This window comes from Chaetodon trifascialis, chromosome 14 (assembly GCF_039877785.1).
Source record: "Chaetodon trifascialis isolate fChaTrf1 chromosome 14, fChaTrf1.hap1, whole genome shotgun sequence".
NCBI classification, from domain to species: domain Eukaryota; kingdom Metazoa; phylum Chordata; class Actinopteri; order Chaetodontiformes; family Chaetodontidae; genus Chaetodon; species Chaetodon trifascialis.
The window spans coordinates 22,981,646-23,003,374 of record NC_092069.1 but is presented as its reverse complement, the minus strand read 5'-3'; the positions used below and the strand labels follow the sequence as shown (position 1 = coordinate 23,003,374).

Here is a 21,729-nt window from a genome sequence, read left to right as displayed (position 1 = left end):
ATTCTACAGAGAAGTGGGGTATCATCAGCAAAGAAATGTTGGTTTAGTTAGAATATTGATGCCATGTTCAAATACAGTATGAAGCTAAGGCTAGCAGCCAGTTAGCTTAGCATAAAGACTGCTAAGACCGGCTCTGTCCAAAGGTAACAAAATCTGAAGTTAGCCAGGCTAACTGTGGCCCCGTTTCCAGTCCTTATGCTAAGCTAGGTTAGCCTGCGGGTACAATAGCTTCATATAACGTGCAGACATACAAGTGGTATCAATTTGCATGAAGCTCAACAGTCCATATTTTTGTTTTTGTTTTGTTTTTTTAATTTCGGTTTCTTTTTATTGTACAGGGGATGAGAAATCAATTACATTTCAAGTCATTACAAGTCGTCAGTCCCTGCCTCATCGAAGCAGTTACTGTATTACATATTTTACAATTTTTACCAAAAGAAGTTTATTGTTTTAAACTCACTAAGTATAAAGTGCGGCAGTGATGAGACAACAGTCCAAGTTAAGGAGGATTAGAGTGCAAGAATGTCGTACGCGTGCGTGTCAAATGTCGTCTTTCCGTCTCCTGCCCATCAGCGCTCACTGTCACAGGAAGACCTGTGAGTCTGTCTTCAGACGAGTGCAGCAGAGACAAAGGGACAGCACAGTATTCTAGTATCCTTGAAAAGGCAGCTTCAGCAACACAAGTGATTGTCATGTAAGTGACCTAAAATGTGTTTTATGGTAACAACATCATTGTACTGTCATCTGGTTTTGGCCAGCGTTTAAGCTTGTGCAACAAAATAGGCAAAATCACATATCAAAAGAAAACTATGGCAAAAGTCCCTTTTTACACATTATTTGACTGATTATCTGCGTGAGTTAATCTTTGCGGATTTACACAGTTCAGACAGACGTTGGTCAAGTCTCCCGTGAGAGCAAAGTGATTTAAAGTTAGTGACACTTCAACAAAACAGGAGACACAAGACGAGACACGAGAACTAGAGACAAAGCCAACGACTGGAGAGGTGATTTTCTGGATAATTCATTTAACTTGAAGTGGGTCCCTTTCTGCATCCAACCCAAAACCTTCATGTTTCCTGTAAATTTCTCAACACCTTTAATGCCCTTAAATACTTTAGATTCTGCTCCATATTAATTTCCCTGACCAAAAGGGAATATACCCTGAAAGCTGGCCATGAAATGTGCTATACAATATCAGGTAAAACAGGTAAACAGCTGCGGCAGAACAACAAGAACAAGATTCTTGGATTCAAGGATTGAACATCGGAGGACGCCTCGATACATTTACGTCTGAGTAAAAATCGTTTTCACCCACGGACACAGAAATGAAAAAAGCAACACGTTGTCAGAAGCCTTCCAGTCAGTTTAAGATATTTTCCCTTTTGGTTGAGGTAGGAGATTAATCTCAGTCAAACACTCAGTTAAAGATATGCTGATAGGATGTAGAATCTGTTTGGAAATCTTGTTATGTCATAGTTGTCCGGCGACATTTTTCCCTCTCAGCTAATTATTTCGGGAGTGGAAATAAAGCACGGTGGTGATTAGTGAGTTCACAGGCCGCACGAACAGAAAAAGTGATCGTCAGGGTTTCTAGTTTTCTCTGAAATAGAAATTCATATAATTTATCTTTAAATAATCTGCAGCTGCAGCACAAAATGTAATGTGTGCAACAGCTGCTCCTCCTCTGGAAGCTTACCGCTCCTTCATCTCTCTAGACCTGTGTTACATCAGAAACCCTGAATCCTCCTATTTGCGGCTCAACTCTTTAAGTGTAATCCTTCGTTACGCCGGCCACACCTTTACCTGGCGTTGGGTCGGCCCTGGCGCTGCTGGGGTGTCTTGCCGTGATGCTCGGACAGCCACTGGCGGCAGATGTTCTGCATCACTGAATCCTGCGCTCCCTCGGCGGCCTGAAGGACGTCCTGCACCAACGGGCCGGCCCGGCTCGGCTCCAGCTTCACCGCCTGCAGGTACGCCGGTCGCAGTTTACTGCACAGCAGGTAGGCTTTGATCTGCGGACAGAAGGGTGATGTGATGGGACTATCAATGAGCTTTTCTTTCTGAGGGTCTACAAACGTTGATGTCAGAGATGAAGGTCAAACCACGGCCACGTGAGAAGAACAGGCGTCACATGAAAACACAGTGATGTCATGAGTAAGCGGGAAAATAAGAGGAAATAGCCGGCTGAGGACAGAGTAACTGATTTCTGTATTTAGAAAAACAGCCCCAGGCAAAGCAAAGCAATGACAGAGAAGGCAGAGCAGAATAAAAAGGCCCATTGAGGCCAGTTTTACCTTGCTTTCTGTGCTCTTGGTCTCCAGAATCAGACCCTCCAGCTCCTTGGCCTAAGTCAGATCAAGGACAACAGGGACAGACAACACGGAGCCAAGTCATGACTTGTGATAACATTCCACTAAATGTCTCATTCTCGTCTATCTTCAAACGTTTTGTGCCACTCACGTCGGCTGGGCACTTATCTGCGACGGAGACGCAGCTGAGGATGAGGGCGTCGCAGTCGTTTTTGGTGGCAGTGCCCGATTCACCCACGCATTTGAGCAGCTGCCGCACGGCTCCATACTGCCTCTGCCGGACGAGCCTTTGGCCGGCCCGCACGTACACCGCCTGGGCCTCCAGCTGGAAGTCCTGAGGCAGGAGGACGGGGAGAATGAGAAACTCATCTGCGATTCTGGGCAGTGCAAATAAAACTCACTTGACTTTGCTTGACTGTGTGTCCTCAGTGTGTCTGATTCTTGTTATTGCTGTGCTGTATTTTTGTACCGTGGGTTAATCAGTTAATGTAGGCTTAATCTTCCTGTTTTTAGTCTAAATCAAGATTATAAAATGGAATCACTGACTGCACATTAGATCCGGACAGGAGGATAAGTTTGTGCTCTTTTTGTGTCAGATCTCATTTCCACCTGGAGTTAAGGTGGAATCAGTATCTGAAAGCCGTTACTGCAGGTGTAAATCTGCAGGTAGTCTATCTCACAGTGTTCAGAACTTAGAGGTGATCTTCTAGGACATCAGATCTGATATCAATGGGGACAATGAGAGTGCATCACAAATACCAGGTGTGCATGCAAAGGTTAGATCGGATCATTTACTACGCAGATAAAGTATCCGGACACAGATTAAATTTTAACAGGAGGTATAAATGAGGTGAGGGAATTTGTCACGAGGAAGGAAGAACTGATAAACTTTGTGCGTGTAAAGGAAATATGGTGAATAATATAATGTTTGCAGAGGATCAACATACCTGTATGACTCTATATGCAATGCCAAAACCCTCCTCTATGTTTTTCCCTCCGAGCATCACCTGCAAAAATTAGCAAATTTAAAGACATAATTTTACTAATCTCATGTTACAGAATGTTCTCACTTCCATCATTAGGTTTTTCATATTTTACATTAATTACACATATGTCACAATTACACATATATCTTAATGAGTTCCTCTTGAGCATATTCAGCAATGTTATTAGGATTTTTATGGACCATTTTTTAACTCCTTCAGTTGCATAACTGGTAAAAAAATCTGACTCTAAGGCCTCAAAACTATGAAACTGCATTTCATTCTTCACTTGGCAGATGCTTTTTCCCAAAGCGACTTAAAATAAGTGCATTCATACAAAGTAGAGTAAGAATTTTGGGAGTGTATCCTTATTCAACAAACACCTAAAAGCATGTTCAGTGCTAGAGTACAAGTGCAAAAGATGTTTTTTAAACCTTTGACATACAGGAGGCACATCTCTAAAGCCGGGTTTTAACACATGAATCCAGTCAGCAGTGAGGCGGCGGCCCATTTTACCAAACTCAATCCATCTTAAGCGGATTATACATCTCTAAGCACCGGGCGTTAAGTACTTGGATAATCACAACCAGAACCTCACCTTGCAGGCAACCTCAACTTTCATGGGGCTTCCTCCAAACAGTGTGGGTGGCGAGCTGGAGGCAGGGGACTTGGAGGAAGGTGTGCTGCTCTGTGGAGCCTTGGAGGAGGCTGCAGTCTCGCAGCGGTGGAGGAAACGGGTCACCTCCAGCTGGAGCTCGATCGTGTTCATGTGCCTGGTGGAAATAAGACGGGAGGGGTCCACACTTCAGTCTATCTGACAGGTAGCAAACATGTAAACATGAAGCCAGAAGATGGAACGCAAATGTGGATGTTTATTTCTATCCCGTTCATTGAAATGAGGAAATGTTAAATAACCTGGACACGTCACTGGACGACATCATCTTCCTGAATGAGTTGACCTGAGACTTTCTCCTCCCAGCACCCCGGCCTTGCTGCTCCTGCAGGTAAGTCCTCAGGTGCTCTTTGGCTCTGACCAGCCAGCGCTGTGCGAGGTCAAGTTTAAGGTCAAGGGCAGGGTCAACTTTCACATCTGAGCAGGGAAATTTATTCGAAAGCTTTGAGACATACCTGCTGTTCCCCCAGCTGAAGGTACGAACTGGCTCCATGTGTGAAGAACCGGATGCAGGTCATCGCTGCACGCACATGATCCTGTACAGGTAAAGAGCATTACTGCATGTTACGAAAAACTTATTATTTGATAATATGTAAAAATAACATGAATCTAATGGGTTGTGATGGTAGGGAAAAAAAGAAAAAACAAAACTTTGCTCAACCAAATGGCTCATTTTTCTCACATCTTTGCTTTTCTCCTGCAAAATATTGAATAGTTTTACCTCTTTAGGCCTAAGATATTTTTCAGATTAAGGATTCATAGGAAAAAAATGTGTTTCATCTTTAATCTGTAATTGTACACACATTAACCACTGGGCCATGAGGACCCCCCTTTTGGCACATCTACATCTTAATGGAAAAAGATGCTAATTTGTGTGCTAATGGTCAGTTTGTACCTTTGATTTGTGGTATTTTAATGAAGCCATGAAACTCTTTCTTTCTGCTTTCAAATGATAATCAAAAACTAAAATGCTTAGAATAAATCTTATAATAGGAAACAGATGAAAGACTCTGACCATCATGAACTGCTGCAGCTGGTAGAGAGTGTTGAAGTATCCCCGCCGCTGCAGGAACTGGCAGGAGGCGATGAGGTAGCGGCTGCATGATTCCAGGCCGGGGTCAAGCTTTTCCAGTATCCCCTGCAGTGTGCCCAGACGCCCGCGCTCCAGGCTGGGCTGCAGCACGCCCTCTAGAAACACCTCATCTGGGCACTCCTGAGCCACCATCAAGCAGAAAAACACACGACAAACTCAGAGGTGATGCAGAGAAATGAGATCACACTTAAATGTTTGTCTAAGAAGAACTTTATCCTGTTTGTCATGAGTGACAGACTCAATACAATGCGACTTGCACAGCTCTTTTAAGGGTTTGATAAACCTGCAGCGTGTGTCTGTGTGGCAAACTGGTCCTGAAGTGCACATTGTTGGCACTTTGTCCAATTCCAAATGAACCCTGACCTTGTTACTGGACAGAGTTTGGATAACCTGACATGCTGCCGCATTTGATATCTTGGCAGCAGAGGGGTGTCAAATCATATCTGACTCCAGACAAACGACACCACAAAAGAGGACTGAGATTTCTATTTTTAGTAACACACCTGCTGCCATTTAAGGTTCTGACTTGTCCAGTTAAATTAAATGATGAAAAAACATGCTCAAACTGATTCGAAACCTTGTTGAGGAGGTACGTGAGGGCCTCCGTCATGCAGTCATGACGCATGTGGAAGCTGATCAGAGCCAGGTGAGTGCCGTATGTGTTCAGGTAGTAGAGACACTCCTGGTGGAGGTTGCTGCTCGGTGTCTGACCCTCCGGACGATCCACAGGAGCGGCCTCGGACAAGGCGTCCTCCAGCTCCCGCAGAGACGCCAAGATGTCCTCCCCATAAGACTGAAACAGACACGCAGGACAGCAGGGAAGGTCAGGGATGATATGTGCACGTCATGCCATTCATTCTGTACGTTATATAACATAAATGTTACTGCAGGGGTGCCTTTTAGCCTAAGCACATGATGGGGAGGTTTGACTGCCACTGCACCACTAGCACCAGTTCCTGAAGAGTACAGAACCACACACACTTCACAGACTGGAAACTCCCACATTATCCTGTCCAATAGAAACCACGCACGCTGGTGCGAGTGCTCACATGCCTCAAGACGCAGCCACGAACTCCTGACATCAAACAATATGCGAGAGATTCCAGAGGTGTCATGTACCAGAGCGGGGGTGGGGGGGGGGGTTTTGCACATTCTGTACAGTGTGACTCAGACCTGACCTCTACTGTGCCGTTACAACATGTACAGCAGAAAGTAGATTCATAAACGGACAATAAAATAAGTATTTTATAGCAATTTTTTAAGAAGGATGTGGACTTTCTTCTGCCCTCCCAGGTGGAAAAGTAGTTCACTGCGTTAGAAATGAAACATGAAACATGTGTAGGTTGCAGTTGTTGTGCGTGTGTGTCTTTCAATGTGACATCTGCACCTACTGTACTACACCTGTCTTGCACCACTAACAGGGTACAGCACATAATTTTGAGGAAATTCCAGTCTAGTCATAACAGTTTTGGTTGATAGCTGCACAAAAAGACAATAAGCATGTGTTAAAATGCTAATTTGGTTTTATATCAGCGTTTGGGAACGATGATGTGGCTGATGTTGGTTAGATTTCGGATATGTCTAACTTGTTCACAGTGTCGTACTCAGTGTAACACACTCACCACTGCAGCAGTGGCGCTGGTTGCTTTAAGTTAAGAATAAAACTTGCACTGTGATGTGTCCTCTTACCGTGTTAAGAGTGGGCTGCACGTTGGTCTCCAGGTGCTGGACAACATCCTGCAGCAGTAAGGGACCCAGGTTGAGCTGGTTACGGTCCACTGGAGCCTTCAGGCAGCGGGCGAACTTCTCCCTCGCCCCTGTAAGCTTCCCTGCCTTGAGAGATGCCATCCCCCACGCCTGCCACACGCCGCCAGGGTCCAGGCCACTCTTGGTAGACACCTATAGAAATAGCCGCCAAACAACCAGCAACAATTGGATTAGATTTCAAATATTTCCCTTTAATAGCCCAGAGTAGAGTCATCTACCTGCTAATAAATTATGCCTGGCATATCAAAATGTGATGTTAATAACAAAGGTTTGGCTTATGACATGTGAGATGTGACATGTCAGAACCAAGCTTTTACAATTCTTGGCAGCTACTATACAACAGATTTGTATCCACTGCACATCAGAGGTGCAAGTAGCATTACTTATGAAACAGAGGCCTGATTGTAAAGGCGTCACATAACATTGGGTGTGTGACCACAGTACTTGTCACTTATTATTGCTTGATTGCTTATGATGCAAGTGTTCACCTGCCCAGAATGCAAACTAATAAACCATCAACTGCCTCACCTCAACTGCCAGCTGGTAGTGCTCGGCTTCCAGCAGCTGGTTACGGAGGCGTGTGACAGCAGAAGTCTCCAGAATGTCGTCCAGAGAGGGAACATATTTGTAATTGGCCGTCACTAGAATTTTAAGCACGTCCACTTTGCTGATATAACTGTGGAAACAGAGAATAAATAAAAGAGGGAGCACAACTGTGAGTCGGATGAAGAGACTTCCTGCAACAGTGTGTGTAAGTAGTGACACACAGGAGCATGTAACGACTATCAGAAGGTTTAGATCTGCTGGAAGCCACTTCAGCAGACTTCCTGTGGTTGACAGCTCATCTGATGCGACCTCAGCTTTTCCAGTTTGGTGAATTCGACTCATCTGGTGAGTTTAGCAGCCAAAAGAGCTGCATGTTTTTCTGAGCTGGTGGAGACCAAATCAAAGCTCAAAGGCCAGTGAATAATGGTCATTTCGCCCAAAACGCCTATGTGATGATAATGCTGCTCTGTATCTACTGGATGTATAAGAACACGGCTGTTTCCTAATATACTGCTCTGTAAGGCGATAAAGTGTGAGTGATGTGTGCCTGTCATCTTGTCTCGGGAGTGTTTCTGCCCACTCGTGGCTAATAATAGGCCCATTGCACAGCAGACATTTGACATGTGATCGTACAAAAAGCACATGTGTTATTAATAACACATGTTCTATTCAAGTGATCCAGTGAGCTCCAACAAGTAGTGACGCTGCGTAAACCATAAATAAAACAGAATGTGATAACTTGCTGATCATTTTTGACATACACTCAATTGAAAACAGCATGAAGACGATATATTAAATGTTTGAGCTCATCAGCTTCATTGATTTTTGTAAATACCTGCTTATCTGAATCTGATGCAGCAGCACATTTCAAACAAGTTGGGACAGGAGCAACTAAAGACACGTATGTGGAATTCTTCTGCTTTTCCTACTGACACACATCAAAATGGCCTCTGGATTACTGACACATCTAATTTAACGTCCTTAAAAACACGAACAAATGTTACAAACTGCTTCCATCACGTTCACCTGTCAGGTCACATCGTACCTGTCACATAAGGCGAGATCCTGGCTGCGGCCAACCTTAACGAACATCAGCTTAGCGCTGAACAGCAGCTGCCGCATGATGTCAGTGAGGAGGCAGGCGTCCACCTCGGGGTTGGTCAGCTTACGGGACAGAGAGCGGCAGTGGCTGATGAGCTGATGACCGCAGGCTGTCTGGTCACTGTGCAGAGACAAGACCGCCACGCAGAGGTACGCACTGGGGGCCTGGAGGTGTGAGCAAAAGACCACGATTAGTCTTACGGGATTGATCGGGCGGTCGCCTGTGTTAGGACAGAAGCTCAAATCCAGACCTGCTCGTAGTAGAACTCGCTCCTCAGCAGCTGGTTCTCTGCAGGGTTTGTGCTGAGCTGGATCTGTCGTTGGACCACTTCAGGCAGGTGCAGCATCCCATCGAAAGCTTCTTCTGTGACCACGGGGCTCCCGGCCACTGCTCAAGGAAAGTGAAAGCTCTTCATTATAGCCTTGTTACTGATTTAAGACAGCTTTTTCAGAATGCATGCATCAGGATCCTAAATCCTGCTTTTAGGGATAAATATGACAATAACATATAATGGTATTTAATTTACCTTCAGCTGGTTCCAGCTCATCATCAGAACTGCACACAGGAAAAAGAAAACAACACAAATACATTTCAAAACACAGTAGCGTATCTGATTTGCCATCTATCCACATGCTTTTATTCCTGGTAGGTGCTCATATACAGTAACTGATAACTGCCTCTCACATGCTCTGAATGCTTCATTAGAAATCATGCTGGATTTTTGTGTCTTTTCTAGATTATGTGACTCTGAATGCTACGATATTCAACACTTTGCATGACTACAGGAAACCTTGGTCTGTCCAGAGTATCACACCTGAGCACATCACCTGTGTTGCTTTATTTTAATGACGAATGAGGCTTGCTGTGCTTGAATCTACAGGGTCTTACTCTGGGTGAAAGTAGGCGTAACACTGGTCACAGACTCTGACTTCTTCTCCTGGGCAGCCCTCCACAGGCATCTTATGCTCTGAACACGCGTGACAAACCAGGCGGCCGCATCTCCGGCAATGATGCCGTCTGTTGAACTACAAGCAGAGAAAAACAGCAAAGGACAAATAACTGTCATTGACTGAGAAAACACAAATATTCATTTTCTGACAACCAGTTTCTTTGTCATGTTACTCTCATAATACTTTCCTTTTGCAAGTCTGTGTTTCTTTGGTATGTAGTACATACAGGAACAAGACTGCTATTTTAAGGTAAAACTCACCATTGTGAACCTCTCACGCCGGCAGACCATGCACACGTGCTGCTGGGTGTCAGGGACCCAGTCTTTGCGGGCTGGGGGTTGGTCTGGAGGCTGGAACTTGGCGGGTGAGCGGCGCTTCCTCCCCGCTGAGCTTCGATCCCTCTCCCTGTCCGTGCTGTTGGAGGAGGGGGTGTGTGTGGGAGTGCTGCCTGTCATCAAACAAAGAGGAAATGATCAGAAACAGAAAGAATAAATGTCCAACCAAGAATTTCAATCACTAGCCGTACACTTAACACTAAATTCCCATTGGAGGATCAATGTGTGTGTCACACGATTCCTGAGACGTGCTCACCTGTAGAGGCTGACGGAGATTCCATTCGACTGGACGACAGGGAGGAGGTGTCCTGAGCAGGACATTGCATCAGAGCATCCTGGAGGCTGATCACAGAGTCTGAAAAATCAGCAGTTCATGCACAAGTTCCTCTTTATGGTGTGTTGTTTAGACAGGATTTTATTTGACTGTAAATCAAACACAAATCTTCAAACAATCGCTCCGCCTGCCTGAGGGCAACAAAGTCCTTTCAGTGTGTGCCAGTGTGTGTGATTTAGTCTCTGTTATGTGTCAGTGCTGTACATGTTCCAGCTTTAGGGCTACCATTTCAAAAACTTCAATACGCTCACACCAAAACGGAAAAGGAATGTTAATATGAGTTAATATGACTTCTCAAATACTGGGACTGGTATCTCATCAAACAATAAGAAAACAAAACAAGGAATCTGATCAAGCGCTCAATGCCAGCTTTCATAATCTGTGCTGCACACGTGTTTCTCCCGGCCCTACACACCGTTTGTGTCGGTGATTGTCACCATACAGCGTGCACTGAGCGCTCACCAGATCGAGACCTCTCTCTGGGGGCACAGGAGAAGTCGAGGGCCTTGCAGGCATAGTCTGCCAGAAGCTTATCGATGTCCTCGGCACCGAAGCCGGCCTCCTGGCCAACCAGGAGGCTCCGCAGGGTTCGCACCGCCACGTCCGCCCAGTCCACCTTCAGGTTCATCAACAGCTGCTCGAGCATCAGCAGGGGCTCCGACAGCAGGGGGAAATAGTCCTGCCTGGCAGCTGGGGGCAGAGTCAGCAACACCTGGGGGGCAAAGCAAACGCCATGATATAATAAAACCATCATGTTTAACCAGATCCATTCATGGCTAACAATAATTTGAATCCTACATCACTATTGAAAAAGGCAGTCTGATCCGGCTATTCACTGAAAACTGTGAGAAATGAGAAGTTACCCAGAGAGGGCTAAATCTAGGGCAACTGGACTTGGCTGTTGATCCAGGTTTCAGGTCCAGCTGCCCTGGATTCAACCCTCCTTTGATAACCATGACCTGAATGAAACTTCAGACAACTGAGAAGTTGCAAAGCTATCTTTCACAAGCCGGTGCTCCCAGAAACATGCAAGATTAGGTGTGTGACTAAGCTGCAACAAAAGAATGTAAGCGAGTCCTGAAGATAAAAACAGCCAGTGTTGAGAAATTACAGTTCCTCGAAGAGGGTGACCAGTATCAGTGAACTCTGGGTGAACTTTAGTAAAACACGATGTAAAGACTAAAGAGGAACAAAATTTCCCACAGAATTTTCAAGAAACTGAATCAGACAGGTTCAAATGGAGTACTAACTGTTTCTCTGAATACTACTGAAAAGTGCATCAGAGCACTTCTTTACATTCACAAACCTTAGAGCCCAGATGGAGGGCGTGGATGTGTCGTCGGCGTGCCGGAGACACCTGCCTCTGGAAATGCAGAGTGAGGTAATCGGCCAGGAAGTGACAGGCAGCCAATCCGGGGCGTCGGTCCAGAGCGCGCTCACAAACGTTGAGGCCGACCACAAAATCTGTGAGGCCTTCAAGTAACTAAACAAAAAGATTAGAGAGAGAGAAAAAAAACTCCTCAGTAGTCGTAGCAATGATTGAGAAAATCACTTCTGAAGAAGCTTAATTTCAGTCTAAAGTTAACCAGAAGCTGAGTGGTCCTGACCTGGAAAGCCTCATCTGTCTGTCCCTTCTCCAGCAGATGAAGCAAATGCTCGGTGGTTAGCTGCAGTCTCAGCTGGTCAGACACAGGATAGAGCTCGATCCACTGTGCACAGAGAGCGAACTCCTGCAAAAAAGAAGAATCTTACAAATAATTGGGTATTTTGGAGATTAAGGTGTTTGCCAAACTGGGGCAATATTTGCTGTTCATTTGCCGTCCTTTTTACAATGAGAGACTGTCACCTGCTGCAGGTGTGAGGTACCTACTTTTGCCTCCAGCATCATAGATAACATGGACTCAGAGTTTGTCTGAGACTCGGTCCTCAGCTCCTGCCAGGTAGCCCAGGGCAACGGGGGATGCAAACTCAACATCTGTGAGAAGAGAAGAAACATATTTCCTGAGTACGTTCATGTACAACATTTGAAGGCTTGCACGGCCGCTTTGCTGGAGTATGCACACTTCAGCTCTGAGAGTTACCCAGTGATATATGTCCAGCTCCTTCTTCTTGAGCTCTAAGTTTCCTCTCAGCGAGGTCTCTGTGCTCGGGTCATTGAGGCAGAACTCGAGCAGCTCCAGAGAGGCTGACAGAGGCCAGCGCTCCAGAGCCTGGAGGGCAACACGGGCTCGCAGGTTAGCGTCCTGAACGCGGAACAGCTGACCTATACCTTCAGCTCCACCTGAAGGCAGAAAACCAGACGAACAGCAAACACAAATAAAACAGCTGTGAAGTCAGTGCTACATTCAACATATGTTCTGTTGAGGAATGAGCCTCCACTGCAGTTAAAATATATTTACCCTCTAAAGCGGCGCAGGCTAGCAAACGGTCTCTTAGCGCCCCCTCCTGGCTGCAGCCTCGCCCGTACAGCTCCAGCAGACGGAGGGCCTGGCCCAGGTCTCTGGAGGACAGAGCCTTCTGGAAGGCCTCAGCAGCCACAGCCTGGGCGACTCTTTCTTGAGGCCCAGACAGCAGCAGACTGACGAGGGGTTTCCCGCAAACGACCGCCCCGAGTCCAGCAGAGCCTTCCTCTCCCTCGCTCAGCAGGGCGCCCAGAACCGGTTCAGCCATGGTGTGCAGGTAAGCCCGGAGAATAGGAAACTCCTTCAGGAGGTTATCTGCTTCCCGAGAAATCTGCTCTCCATCGAGGACGACCTCTTTACGGCCGCTACGGAAATAGCCAGACCATCCGGAGGACTGCGTCCGGGCGGTTTCTCCTTTGCTGGCGCTCAGACATGCCAGCGTGGCCAGCAAAGGGGAGCGAGACTTTAGGAAAGACAGGGCCGACGGTGTGAGGAGAAAAGAGTTTGAGGAGGAGGAGGAGGATGAATGAGGTGGAGATGAGGTGGGAGAGGTGGAGAGGTTGGTGGGTGTGGCAGAGTGGTCCTCCACCGAGGCCTCGGAGTCAGAGCTCGCATCAGACTGAGGTTCTGTGATTCCCAGAGCTGGCATGTGCTCCTGAGCGTGCTGTTGGAGCAGGGCAGACAGGCTGGCGACTCCGAACACGCCGTCGTCTTTCCTGGCCTGACTGGAGTCTCCTCCGTCACCTGGACAGGAGGTCCACACAGGCAGAGACTCACAGCATCGCTGGACAATGACCTGCGGGACGCTCAGGTGGAGACCCTCCTGCTGCAGCAAGGACAGCACCCTGGAGATGAAACAGGACACTCAGAGGGTTCGATCCACCACGTTTTTGAAACTTGGTAAGTTATTACTGCGCTGTGTAAGACCGTCTCTACAGTACACCGGCTGTGAGGCTCAGAGCTGCAGCTCAGGTAACCTTGTGAGAAATAACATAACGTGTAAACTACAGACTTATGTTTAACCACTGTGTGTACCTGTCAGGAGACACCTGTCTGTCAAACAGCAGGTGAGACAGAAGCTGAAAAGGGGCTTGTAGCAACACCAGCAGTGGATTCCCAAGCTTCACATCACTGCCCTGGTCTGAGAGAAACAGGAAGAGAGACAAAACAGGACAAAAACAGGAAGAAGAAGAGTCACTGATGGCCCCTGGGATGGTCATTATCTGGGCAGAATGGTTGCAGTAAAGTGAGCTTATGAAGAGCCTGCTGATCTGATTCAAAAACCAGCTGGGATAATGTAGGTGAGGGAAGTGAGAGCAAGACGCTATGAGGGAGACAGTGAGGTTTAAAGGTAGCAAGAAGATGTCTGTCAAATGAATCAGGCAGAAGAATCTAGATCAGCAACTCTTTCCCATCATCTCTCCTCAACAACTAATGCTTTTACCTTCTGAACCAAGGCTGCGCACTAACACGGACGCGAGTGTGTTGACGTAGTCGAGGAAACTGCGAACATAATCCGGTCTGGCGAGATCTCCGTCTGGCTCGAAGGGGCAAAGCTGGTCCAGGGAACGAAGCAGCTGCTTCATGCTGGAGCGCACAGGGTGAGCGTCCAGCTCCGACTGCTTCAGGCTGGCCTGTTCGACCAAGAGCGCCAGAAGAGCGCTGCCCACACTGCCCTCTGCAAACGAAAGCGATCATCCAACATGCAGACTTTCTCATAGAAAGCTAAAAACACTGCAGGTTCCTGGGAAACAAGCGACAGAGCTCCACAACATGTAGCTCCCTAGCATAGTTTCAACATGTAGGAAATTTGACTTCCAAAACAAAGTCAGTGTAAACTCTATTATACCCGAACAGCTGCGGTTACTGTGCTGACCTGAGCCGTCTGTAGCAGCAGTCAAGACGTGCAGGGTGGTCTCCAAACGCTGAGCCAGACTGAGCCGAGCAGAGACGCACTCTTCGCTCAGTCTTGGGTGGCAACACAGGAGCACTTCCTGGATGCAGCAACCAAACGGGCTGGCAAACACCTGGTCGTCCCCGACAGCTTCTGCAAATAAGAGGGAATCATACACAAAGAAACTTTTCAGTACATTTGGATCATTTTTCATATTAAATCTCTGTCAGAAAAGTTATTTTGCATCTGCAGGTCATGTAAACATTGTGAAGCATGAAAGGACCCACTGGTGTTTTTATTCACCTGTTTTGACAGAGCCCTTGTTAGTGGCAGAATGATTCAGGATCTTGCTGATCTGTTGTAATACCATAGGAAATCCACAGATCCCCTCAGAGTGGGGAACCTTAGGGTCAACTCTGACTCCTGAGGAGGCACACAGGGAGTGAAGATGAAAATCAAAATTAGAATCTTTGCAGAGCTGCAAAGAAACACAGAATTAAATTCAGGCTCTAGACCTCGAGCCTCCATGCTGCTGTGGAGACGGCGCTCTGCTGTGTCCAGCAGCTGTCGGGACGTCTTCCAGAGCTGACAGTGGCAGCAGGCCAGGTCGAAGGCGGCCATGGCAGCTGGGCTGAGCTCCTCCACGAGCGAGTAGACGACGCCAGAGGGGTCGGAGGTGCAGCAGCTCAGCCAGTAGCCTTCCTCCAGGGAGGGCATCGGGTGAGCGGGGGTGCTGAGGAGGCGGTCTGCGATGTCTGAGATGGAGTAGAAAGCCACGCCTGAAGGGACACAGACACACAAGTCAGAGCCTGAGTTATACATGAGGTTATATGCAGCTACAACTGGGTTTAAAGTGCACTGAAACAGGGCTTTGAACAGGGCTTAAACAGGTGCTTTAATGGAAGAAAAGATGGCGAACCTGCAGCAGCAGCACTGCCGATGGCCTGCAGGGTTGATCGCCCGCTGCTGCCCAGCCGACTCCGCCCCGCGCCCACCACGGCCGCTGTACCCAAACCCTCTGAGGAGGAGGAGGATGAAGACATAGACTGGCTCTCCATCTTCTGTTCCACCCGTCCCAACTCCACCAGGACTTCTTTGTAGCGCTCCATGAACACCAGCTCACCACAACAGGTGGACGCCTCCAGATCGAACACCAGAGAGACCTGCAGAGGCCAAGAAACCAGAATTAGAAGCAGCAGTAATGTTATTGGTTGTAGGCATTGCAATTAATGTGTTATTAGTGGTAGTGATATCAAATCACTTGAGGTAACAGTAGTAGCTGAACTACGACACTAACTTTTAAGGTGCTAAAGATGAGTTTTTGCAAAGACATGAGCAGGTTTTTGGGTCCAGACCTGATGTGCCTCCATGAAGTTCCCTCGGCGGATGCAGGACATGAGCAGAGACTCAGGAGGGGACAACATCGCAGGGACCAGCCAGCTATGAGGACCTCCGCATGGACACACTTCCAGTTCCACACATGCTGCCGCTGGCCCTCCTCCACCGTCTGACGAAGAGCAAATAAATCACATCCACAAAAACACTTTGTCTTCAGTTCACTGCCCCTAAAAACACGAATCCCGCGGTGCTAAACTTTTCTTTGGGAAGATGAAAGCACACATACAGAAACACACTCCTCACACTGTATTTTTGTATTATCCAAGACAAATATTAGCTGGTGGAAAACAAAAAGGCAGATTTAACTCAGACCAAATGAAAGCATCGTCTGCGTCAAAGGACGGGCTGTTTATGTCTTACCTGATGCGCTCGTGCTAACTTCTCCATTGTGTTTCTCCACGGAGGTCTGTCTCTCTGGAGGATGTCTCCCTGGTCTCTTCCTTCTCCTCAGGCTCGAGCTCTTGCTGCGTGGCACAGAAGTGATGGGACAGCTGACGGCCGACATCTGGAGAGGACTTTCTGAACCTGCGAATGAATTTGGGGCCGATATGAAGAAGAGATTTTTAGTTGTGCTTGATTTTCCTTTGCAGAAAAGGTAAACCAGAAAGCAAAAGTAGGAAATAAAAGTAAAAGCTAAAGAATTATTCTAAGCTCGTCCCTCTCACCGCTTCCACTGCCCTGATTGCTGGTGATGATCTGCAGCCTCCACTGAGCCTCTGCAGTGCGTTTGGACAGCCTCTGCAGCCGAGCCCCGAACGTCTCCGCCGTCACCGAGCAGCCGAGGCTCTGCGCCGCCTCGGCCTCTTGAAGCAACGCTCTGCCCGCCTCCTGTCCCTCCTGCTGGCCCACCACACAGATGCCCTCCAACCCTTCTTTCAGCAGCTTCAGAAAACCCCTCATGGCCGTAACATCGACCAGAAACCCCCTGCAGCCCTGGATGAAGTGTCCCAGGTCCAGGTGGCTGCGGTGGGCTGCCGTGGAGGAACTTGAATGCCGCTTCTGGTTCTCTTTCCTGCTAAACTCGATCTCATCCGTCTGCGCTTTTGCTTCCAATTCCACCTTTGTACTTCTTATGCCTGATAAACACTCTGCCTGAGTGGCACTGCTTGTCGTCGGGGTGTCTTTTTGGATCTGCGGGGCAAAGTCAGCGGTGGACAGGAAGAGGAGGGAGAAGATGTTCTCCAGGAGCTCCAGGCGGAACATGGCGGGCACGGCCTCCAGGTACAGCTGGCACTCCGACAGGTAGCTCTGGAACAGGAAATGGAGACCTGGAAAACACACCAAACAAGCAGAGAAGAACAGGGTCAGAGTACGATTCAGCACCATGTGATCACATATAATCTGACTATGTTACCATGTCAGACTAAAGGAATGACATTTAGGGTGTTTTTAATGCTACCCAAATGTCAAAATGGGTCATTTGAGATTCTAATCAGCTAAAATTAGCAGACAGGAAACGTTTCTATCATCTGTCATCAATCTAAAGCTTCATTGCAGAGAACATCAGCCTTCGTACCTTCTGAGGAAGCTGAGGTCTGGTTTTGGTCCATTTCCTCTTCACTGGGCTGCTGCTGATGTTGTTGCTGCTGCTGCTGCATGGACTCACACTCAGTGCAATCTGAGTACTTATGTGCATTGACACAGAGAGCATAGATGGCATACTTCATGGCACAGAACCCCTGAAACAGAACTATGTTCCTCTGCACACCAGGACTGAGAGCACTGATGGCCTCAGTGTCTCCTGCGGGGAAGAACAAAAAAAGCACATTATTCTTTTGGTAATTAACCTCAAAGTTCATTTCAGACTCTAACAGGCAAACAATGAGAGAGGGGATGATGAAGGTGCCGACCTGTTCCAGGTGAATTTGGCAGTTGCTGCAGCAGATCCAGGATCTTGCGCTCTTCAAACTGAGCCAAAGGCGTCAGGGAGTGCAGAATGTAGAGAGCAGAGTGGTTGTCCAGAGAGTGAAGCTGTGCCAGCAATGCCTCCATGGAAATCCCTCTGAAGAACCAGAACAAGAGAAGTTCAAATCAGAAATAAATAATGAGAAAGACGGAGTTAAATGCAAGTCAGAAAGAAAAAACAAACGCTTACGGGTTGTTGTTTTTACACCATTCAAGTATTCCAAGCTGAGAGGATAAAAGACTGGCGAACTCCTGCAGAACAGAGTCATTGGCTGGTGCCTGAAAAGAGGGTAAAGGCTACATCAGCAAACCAAACGCTAACACTTAAACAGCTGCGGAACAGGAGGCGCATGCGGACGTCTGGACAGCTGCACGACCTCAGTTCTGACCTGCTCTCGGTGAAGGACGCTGAGCAGCGTTTGAGCCGAGCTCAGGCCGCGACACTGAGTCCACCCCAGCAGCAGCAGCAGGCGGGACAAGGGCTGGAACTCCAACTTCAGTAAGTCTCTCAGCTGAGAAAACTCCTCGTGTTTAATCAGATCGAGTGCAGTAACCTACAGGAAGGAATCAATCTTATTACATTATTGAATTATTGACCATGTGGTGACCATCAGGATGTGGCACAACGCTGCTGAGACAGACTGTCCACACACATTACTCCTACAGTTCCAATGGCCCTGCTTCTCTTACCAAGACCTGCTCGAGGAAGTGCTTTCCACTACTAAGGCACTCAAAATAAATGGTCTTCCAAATGGATGGACGATCCTTGTGGCAACATAAACTGAGGGCCAGCTTCTCTGCTTCGGGAAGGTCCGCTGAGAAAACAGTGAAAACAAGGCAATGAGTCTGACATCCACAACAGGCCATGCTTTTAGTTTGTGCTGCACTGGAGCACAAAAGGTGTTGAAAGTCAGGTAGATGTCATACAGAAAGCTATGTGAGTGAATTCATGCAGTATTGCAAAGGAATGCAAGGCAATGCAAGGAAAGGTATTTCAGCACAAAACGCTCCCATTGTTGCCTCTTAGAGACTCAAACATTGTATTACTGTGTCTTTTGCATTTGCCATTGATATAGGTTTGGTCTGTGTCATTAGTAAAATACACTGGGCTGGAATAAGGAATAAGTGCTATCAACCACCCATTAATCACCACTGTAATACAACATTATCAGCTAATTTAAACCGTAAGTGCAAGTTAACTTTTAGAATGAAATAAAAATGTAAGAAACAGAAAATCTCTGCAGACGTTAACACGAGAGCAGCTGCCTGTCACATGTGAAGCCACAGAAGCAGAAGTGTGATTAAATGAGGAAAAGGAGTTGTGACGTTTGCTCTTTAAAAGCAAAGACGACCAAATCTCAAACTGGCACTTAAACAGCTCAGAGGAGGAACTGACTGAGATGATCAGATGTGATCAGAGCTGAACACGCTCAGTCTACCTCGTGTGTCGGGCGCGCTCCTCAGCAGATGATCCCTCTGCAGCCTCAAAGCGGTGGAGCAGTAAACAGAGACGAGCGCGTGGCACCGCGGGCGAAGCAGCGAGCTCAGGATCCTCTCCTCTCTCAGGGGCCCGTCTCTGGCTGCCCACAGGGCCTCACACAGCGCCTCCAGCTGCCCGCTGCTTCTGCCAGAGCTCCACGGCATCACAGACAGCACCGCGTATACCTCCTCCACCCACTCCTCCACCTTCTCCTGCCTCCTCTCCGGTCTCCCCAGCCTCTTCATCAGGTGCTGGATGAATGTGTGCTGCAGAGTGTGGTCCTCCTTGCACGGCTGGTGCTGCCGAAGGTGGGGAAATAAAGAAAATGGAGCACGCTGTTGTTTTAAAATGAGTAAATGTTTGTTTCTTATTGCACAATTATAAAAAATATGAACCTTAGGAGCATTTTTAAGCATGGACCTCTGAGAATTGCAGATATCATATGACATACTATTTTATACATTATCTTTTTTATATTCAAACATGGCAGAAAATAATATATATTCAGACGATTTCAGATGCCATAGCCATTAGTTTTATACTGATGTTCACACATACAGGTGGATCAAATTTTTGTATAGTACTTTATATATTTTCTCATCACTTTGTGCTGCTTTATTGTGATAATATGTTTGACTCTACCTGTAAGAAGTGTGCTAAAGACTGGGCGAGTCTGGGCTTCTTTTTCTCCAGCAAGGTTCGCAGGCAAGTCTCAACAGCAGCGTCTGTTGTCCTTGAAGCGTCTGCAGCCTTCTGCTCAGACTGCGTGTCCATGAAGGCCTGGTGCAGATCCTGCTGGGAGATAATTTATCTAAATCATCCTAAACTCTGTCTAGAATCATGTCAAATGGTAAAAGAAGAACAAATCAAGTTAATTTGAGCACACGTGGCCTGTGTGAAGATAACACTGTGCAAACATTATCTTGTTTATGCTACTTCATTATTAACTGTATGTTAGCTTACAGACAAAAGCCAAAATAATAATAACCTTGAGAGCCGTCTCGGGTATGCCCTCTGACCCCAGTTCCTCCAGGAGCAGCAGGAACTCCAGCTCTCTCCTGATGTGGGGAGGAACCTGAAGAGGAGAGCAAACAAGAGCAGAGTTAACGAGTCACACTGTTGGTGGTGTTTCAGCTGCCTTTTCACCCCATTTCACAACACAATGTCTGCTTTTTGAAAGGGCACAGTGCAGCTTTTGAGATGATCTTTCTACTTCCAACAAAGATCTGTCTTTTGGAAATGAACACAAACAAAGATTGTCTCAAATGTCAGGATACTGCATGAGGTTGACAAGACTAGACATGCAGTTTGGGAGTATGTCAAATAAAGACAATAGAGTAAATATTACCTGCTCTTCCGTCCACTTCTCCAAAACCTGAAGCCAAAACCAAGCAAGTTTGTGTGGACTGCCCAAAGACTCCCATCTACAAAGTAATCACACAATAGATTTAAGTTAGACTTCACACAAGGAAAAACTTAACATCTTGTGAACATGCAGCTGCGTGACTCACTTCAACTTGTAAGGACGGCAGACAATAGCTTTGATTATGTGTCGTAGGTTTTCTGAAAGTCCTCCCGTTGAGTTGACCAGCTGTGGCACACAAGCACTGGCCAGCTCCCACTCTCCATGCTGCAGGCACCTCTTGAAGTACCCGAACAGGTCCTGGAGGGAGGTCTCAGACTCACGGCCGAAGGGATGCATGGCCACTTTCACCGTGACGCTCCTCTGCTCAGCGGTCACGCCTGCAGAGCGGCATCTTTACTTCCAGCAGCCAAGGATGCTTGAGCGTTTGTCACCTGAAACAGAAAGGAGCCGGCTGAGTTTCGACATATAAGCTTAAAGTGAACCAGACATTTCCAGTTCCTCACTTCTTGCTTAAATTCACACCTTTAGCAGAGAGACATTGATCTCTAACGAGTTTAAATGGATTTTAAATACTCTCAGGTGGAAGGTTCTAGTTTGTCTTTAAAGTCTATAAAGTCTTTGAGTTTTAGAGGCTTTAATTTATCTCATAAGATCAGAAATGTTATGCACAAGTTAAGTCAATCATCTGTACCTTTAATTGCCTGTGCAAACAAACCAGGCAAGCTGAGAAACAAACATGGATCGGTTGCTGCTGCGTTCAGTCTGTGACACTAAAGGCGCCTTAAAATACGCTTTTAGGAATTCTTGTTTCCATCTTCACCGTTTGTCTCCTCTCGGATGTGACAGCTAGCGTCCCCTTATGTCACTGTTAGCGTTAGCATTAGCTAAAAAAATGTTGCTGACTGGCTGTAGCAGAAACATTAAGTTAGCTAACTTCCGTAACAGCTAGCAGACGAGTAGTACAAAGCGGTTAGAAGTTAGCGAGTATTCACTTAAGCTACTTACTCATTTCTTTCCGCTGTTTTCCCCCCAAAACTGAGGTTTATATTCACTCTTTGCTACTGCTTTCTCTTGACCTGTTATGCTAGCAGGCTAGATGCATGTTAACGAAGGTCATGTGACTTAATCAGCTGATCCTCCAACGCTGGTTGGTCAAGGCTTGGCACGAGGGGGGCGTTCCAGAACGGCGAGC

At 47.0% G+C, this 21,729-nt stretch overlaps 1 protein-coding gene across 2 annotated transcripts; it reads right to left on the bottom strand.

Annotated features, from left to right (window-relative positions):
* Positions 1–299: 299 nt before the first annotated feature.
* zfyve26 (zinc finger, FYVE domain containing 26) lies at positions 300–21,604 on the bottom strand. Of its 2 annotated transcripts, none has more exons than XM_070978494.1 (43): positions 21,543–21,604; positions 20,683–20,968; positions 20,520–20,595; positions 20,160–20,246; positions 19,814–19,963; positions 19,131–19,470; positions 18,382–18,506; positions 18,081–18,245; positions 17,882–17,970; positions 17,637–17,788; positions 17,303–17,527; positions 16,452–17,054; positions 16,147–16,311; positions 15,744–15,895; positions 15,308–15,551; positions 14,904–15,167; positions 14,692–14,811; positions 14,371–14,541; positions 13,939–14,172; positions 13,530–13,635; positions 12,492–13,339; positions 12,174–12,373; positions 11,963–12,067; positions 11,700–11,822; positions 11,399–11,575; positions 10,555–10,804; positions 10,015–10,113; positions 9,684–9,871; positions 9,362–9,498; positions 9,000–9,028; positions 8,724–8,863; positions 8,417–8,637; positions 7,354–7,501; positions 6,748–6,957; positions 5,636–5,851; positions 4,981–5,178; positions 4,421–4,501; positions 4,208–4,335; positions 3,891–4,065; positions 3,257–3,316; positions 2,461–2,643; positions 2,295–2,345; positions 300–2,012 (listed from the first exon to the last, which is right to left on the bottom strand). In XM_070978494.1, exons 2-43 carry the CDS (start codon positions 20,871–20,873, stop codon positions 1,800–1,802), a joined length of 7,839 nt encoding a protein of 2,612 aa, XP_070834595.1. In that variant the 5' UTR covers positions 20,874–20,968; positions 21,543–21,604; the 3' UTR covers positions 300–1,799. The 2 variants fall into 2 exon arrangements, with proteins under 2 accessions (XP_070834595.1, XP_070834596.1); XM_070978495.1 differs by having other exon boundaries at positions 8,724–8,860.
* Between the last annotated feature and the right edge of the window lie 125 nt (positions 21,605–21,729).

What these genes read in the sequence shown, in the direction of transcription:
- zfyve26 (XM_070978494.1), bottom strand. Translation starts at nt 20,873, where the DNA reads ATGCATCCCTTCGGCCGTGAGTCTGAGACCTCCCTCCAGGACCTGTTC. An exon ending in TACCCGAGACGGCTCTCAAG is followed by an intron (nt 19,964 to 20,159) that starts GTTATTATTATT and finishes ATCTCCCAGCAG; the next exon opens with GATCTGCACCAGGCCTTCAT. An exon ending in CTATGATGCTGGAGGCAAAA is followed by an intron (nt 11,823 to 11,962) that starts GTAGGTACCTCA and finishes TCTTTTTTGCAG; the next exon opens with GAGTTCGCTCTCTGTGCACA.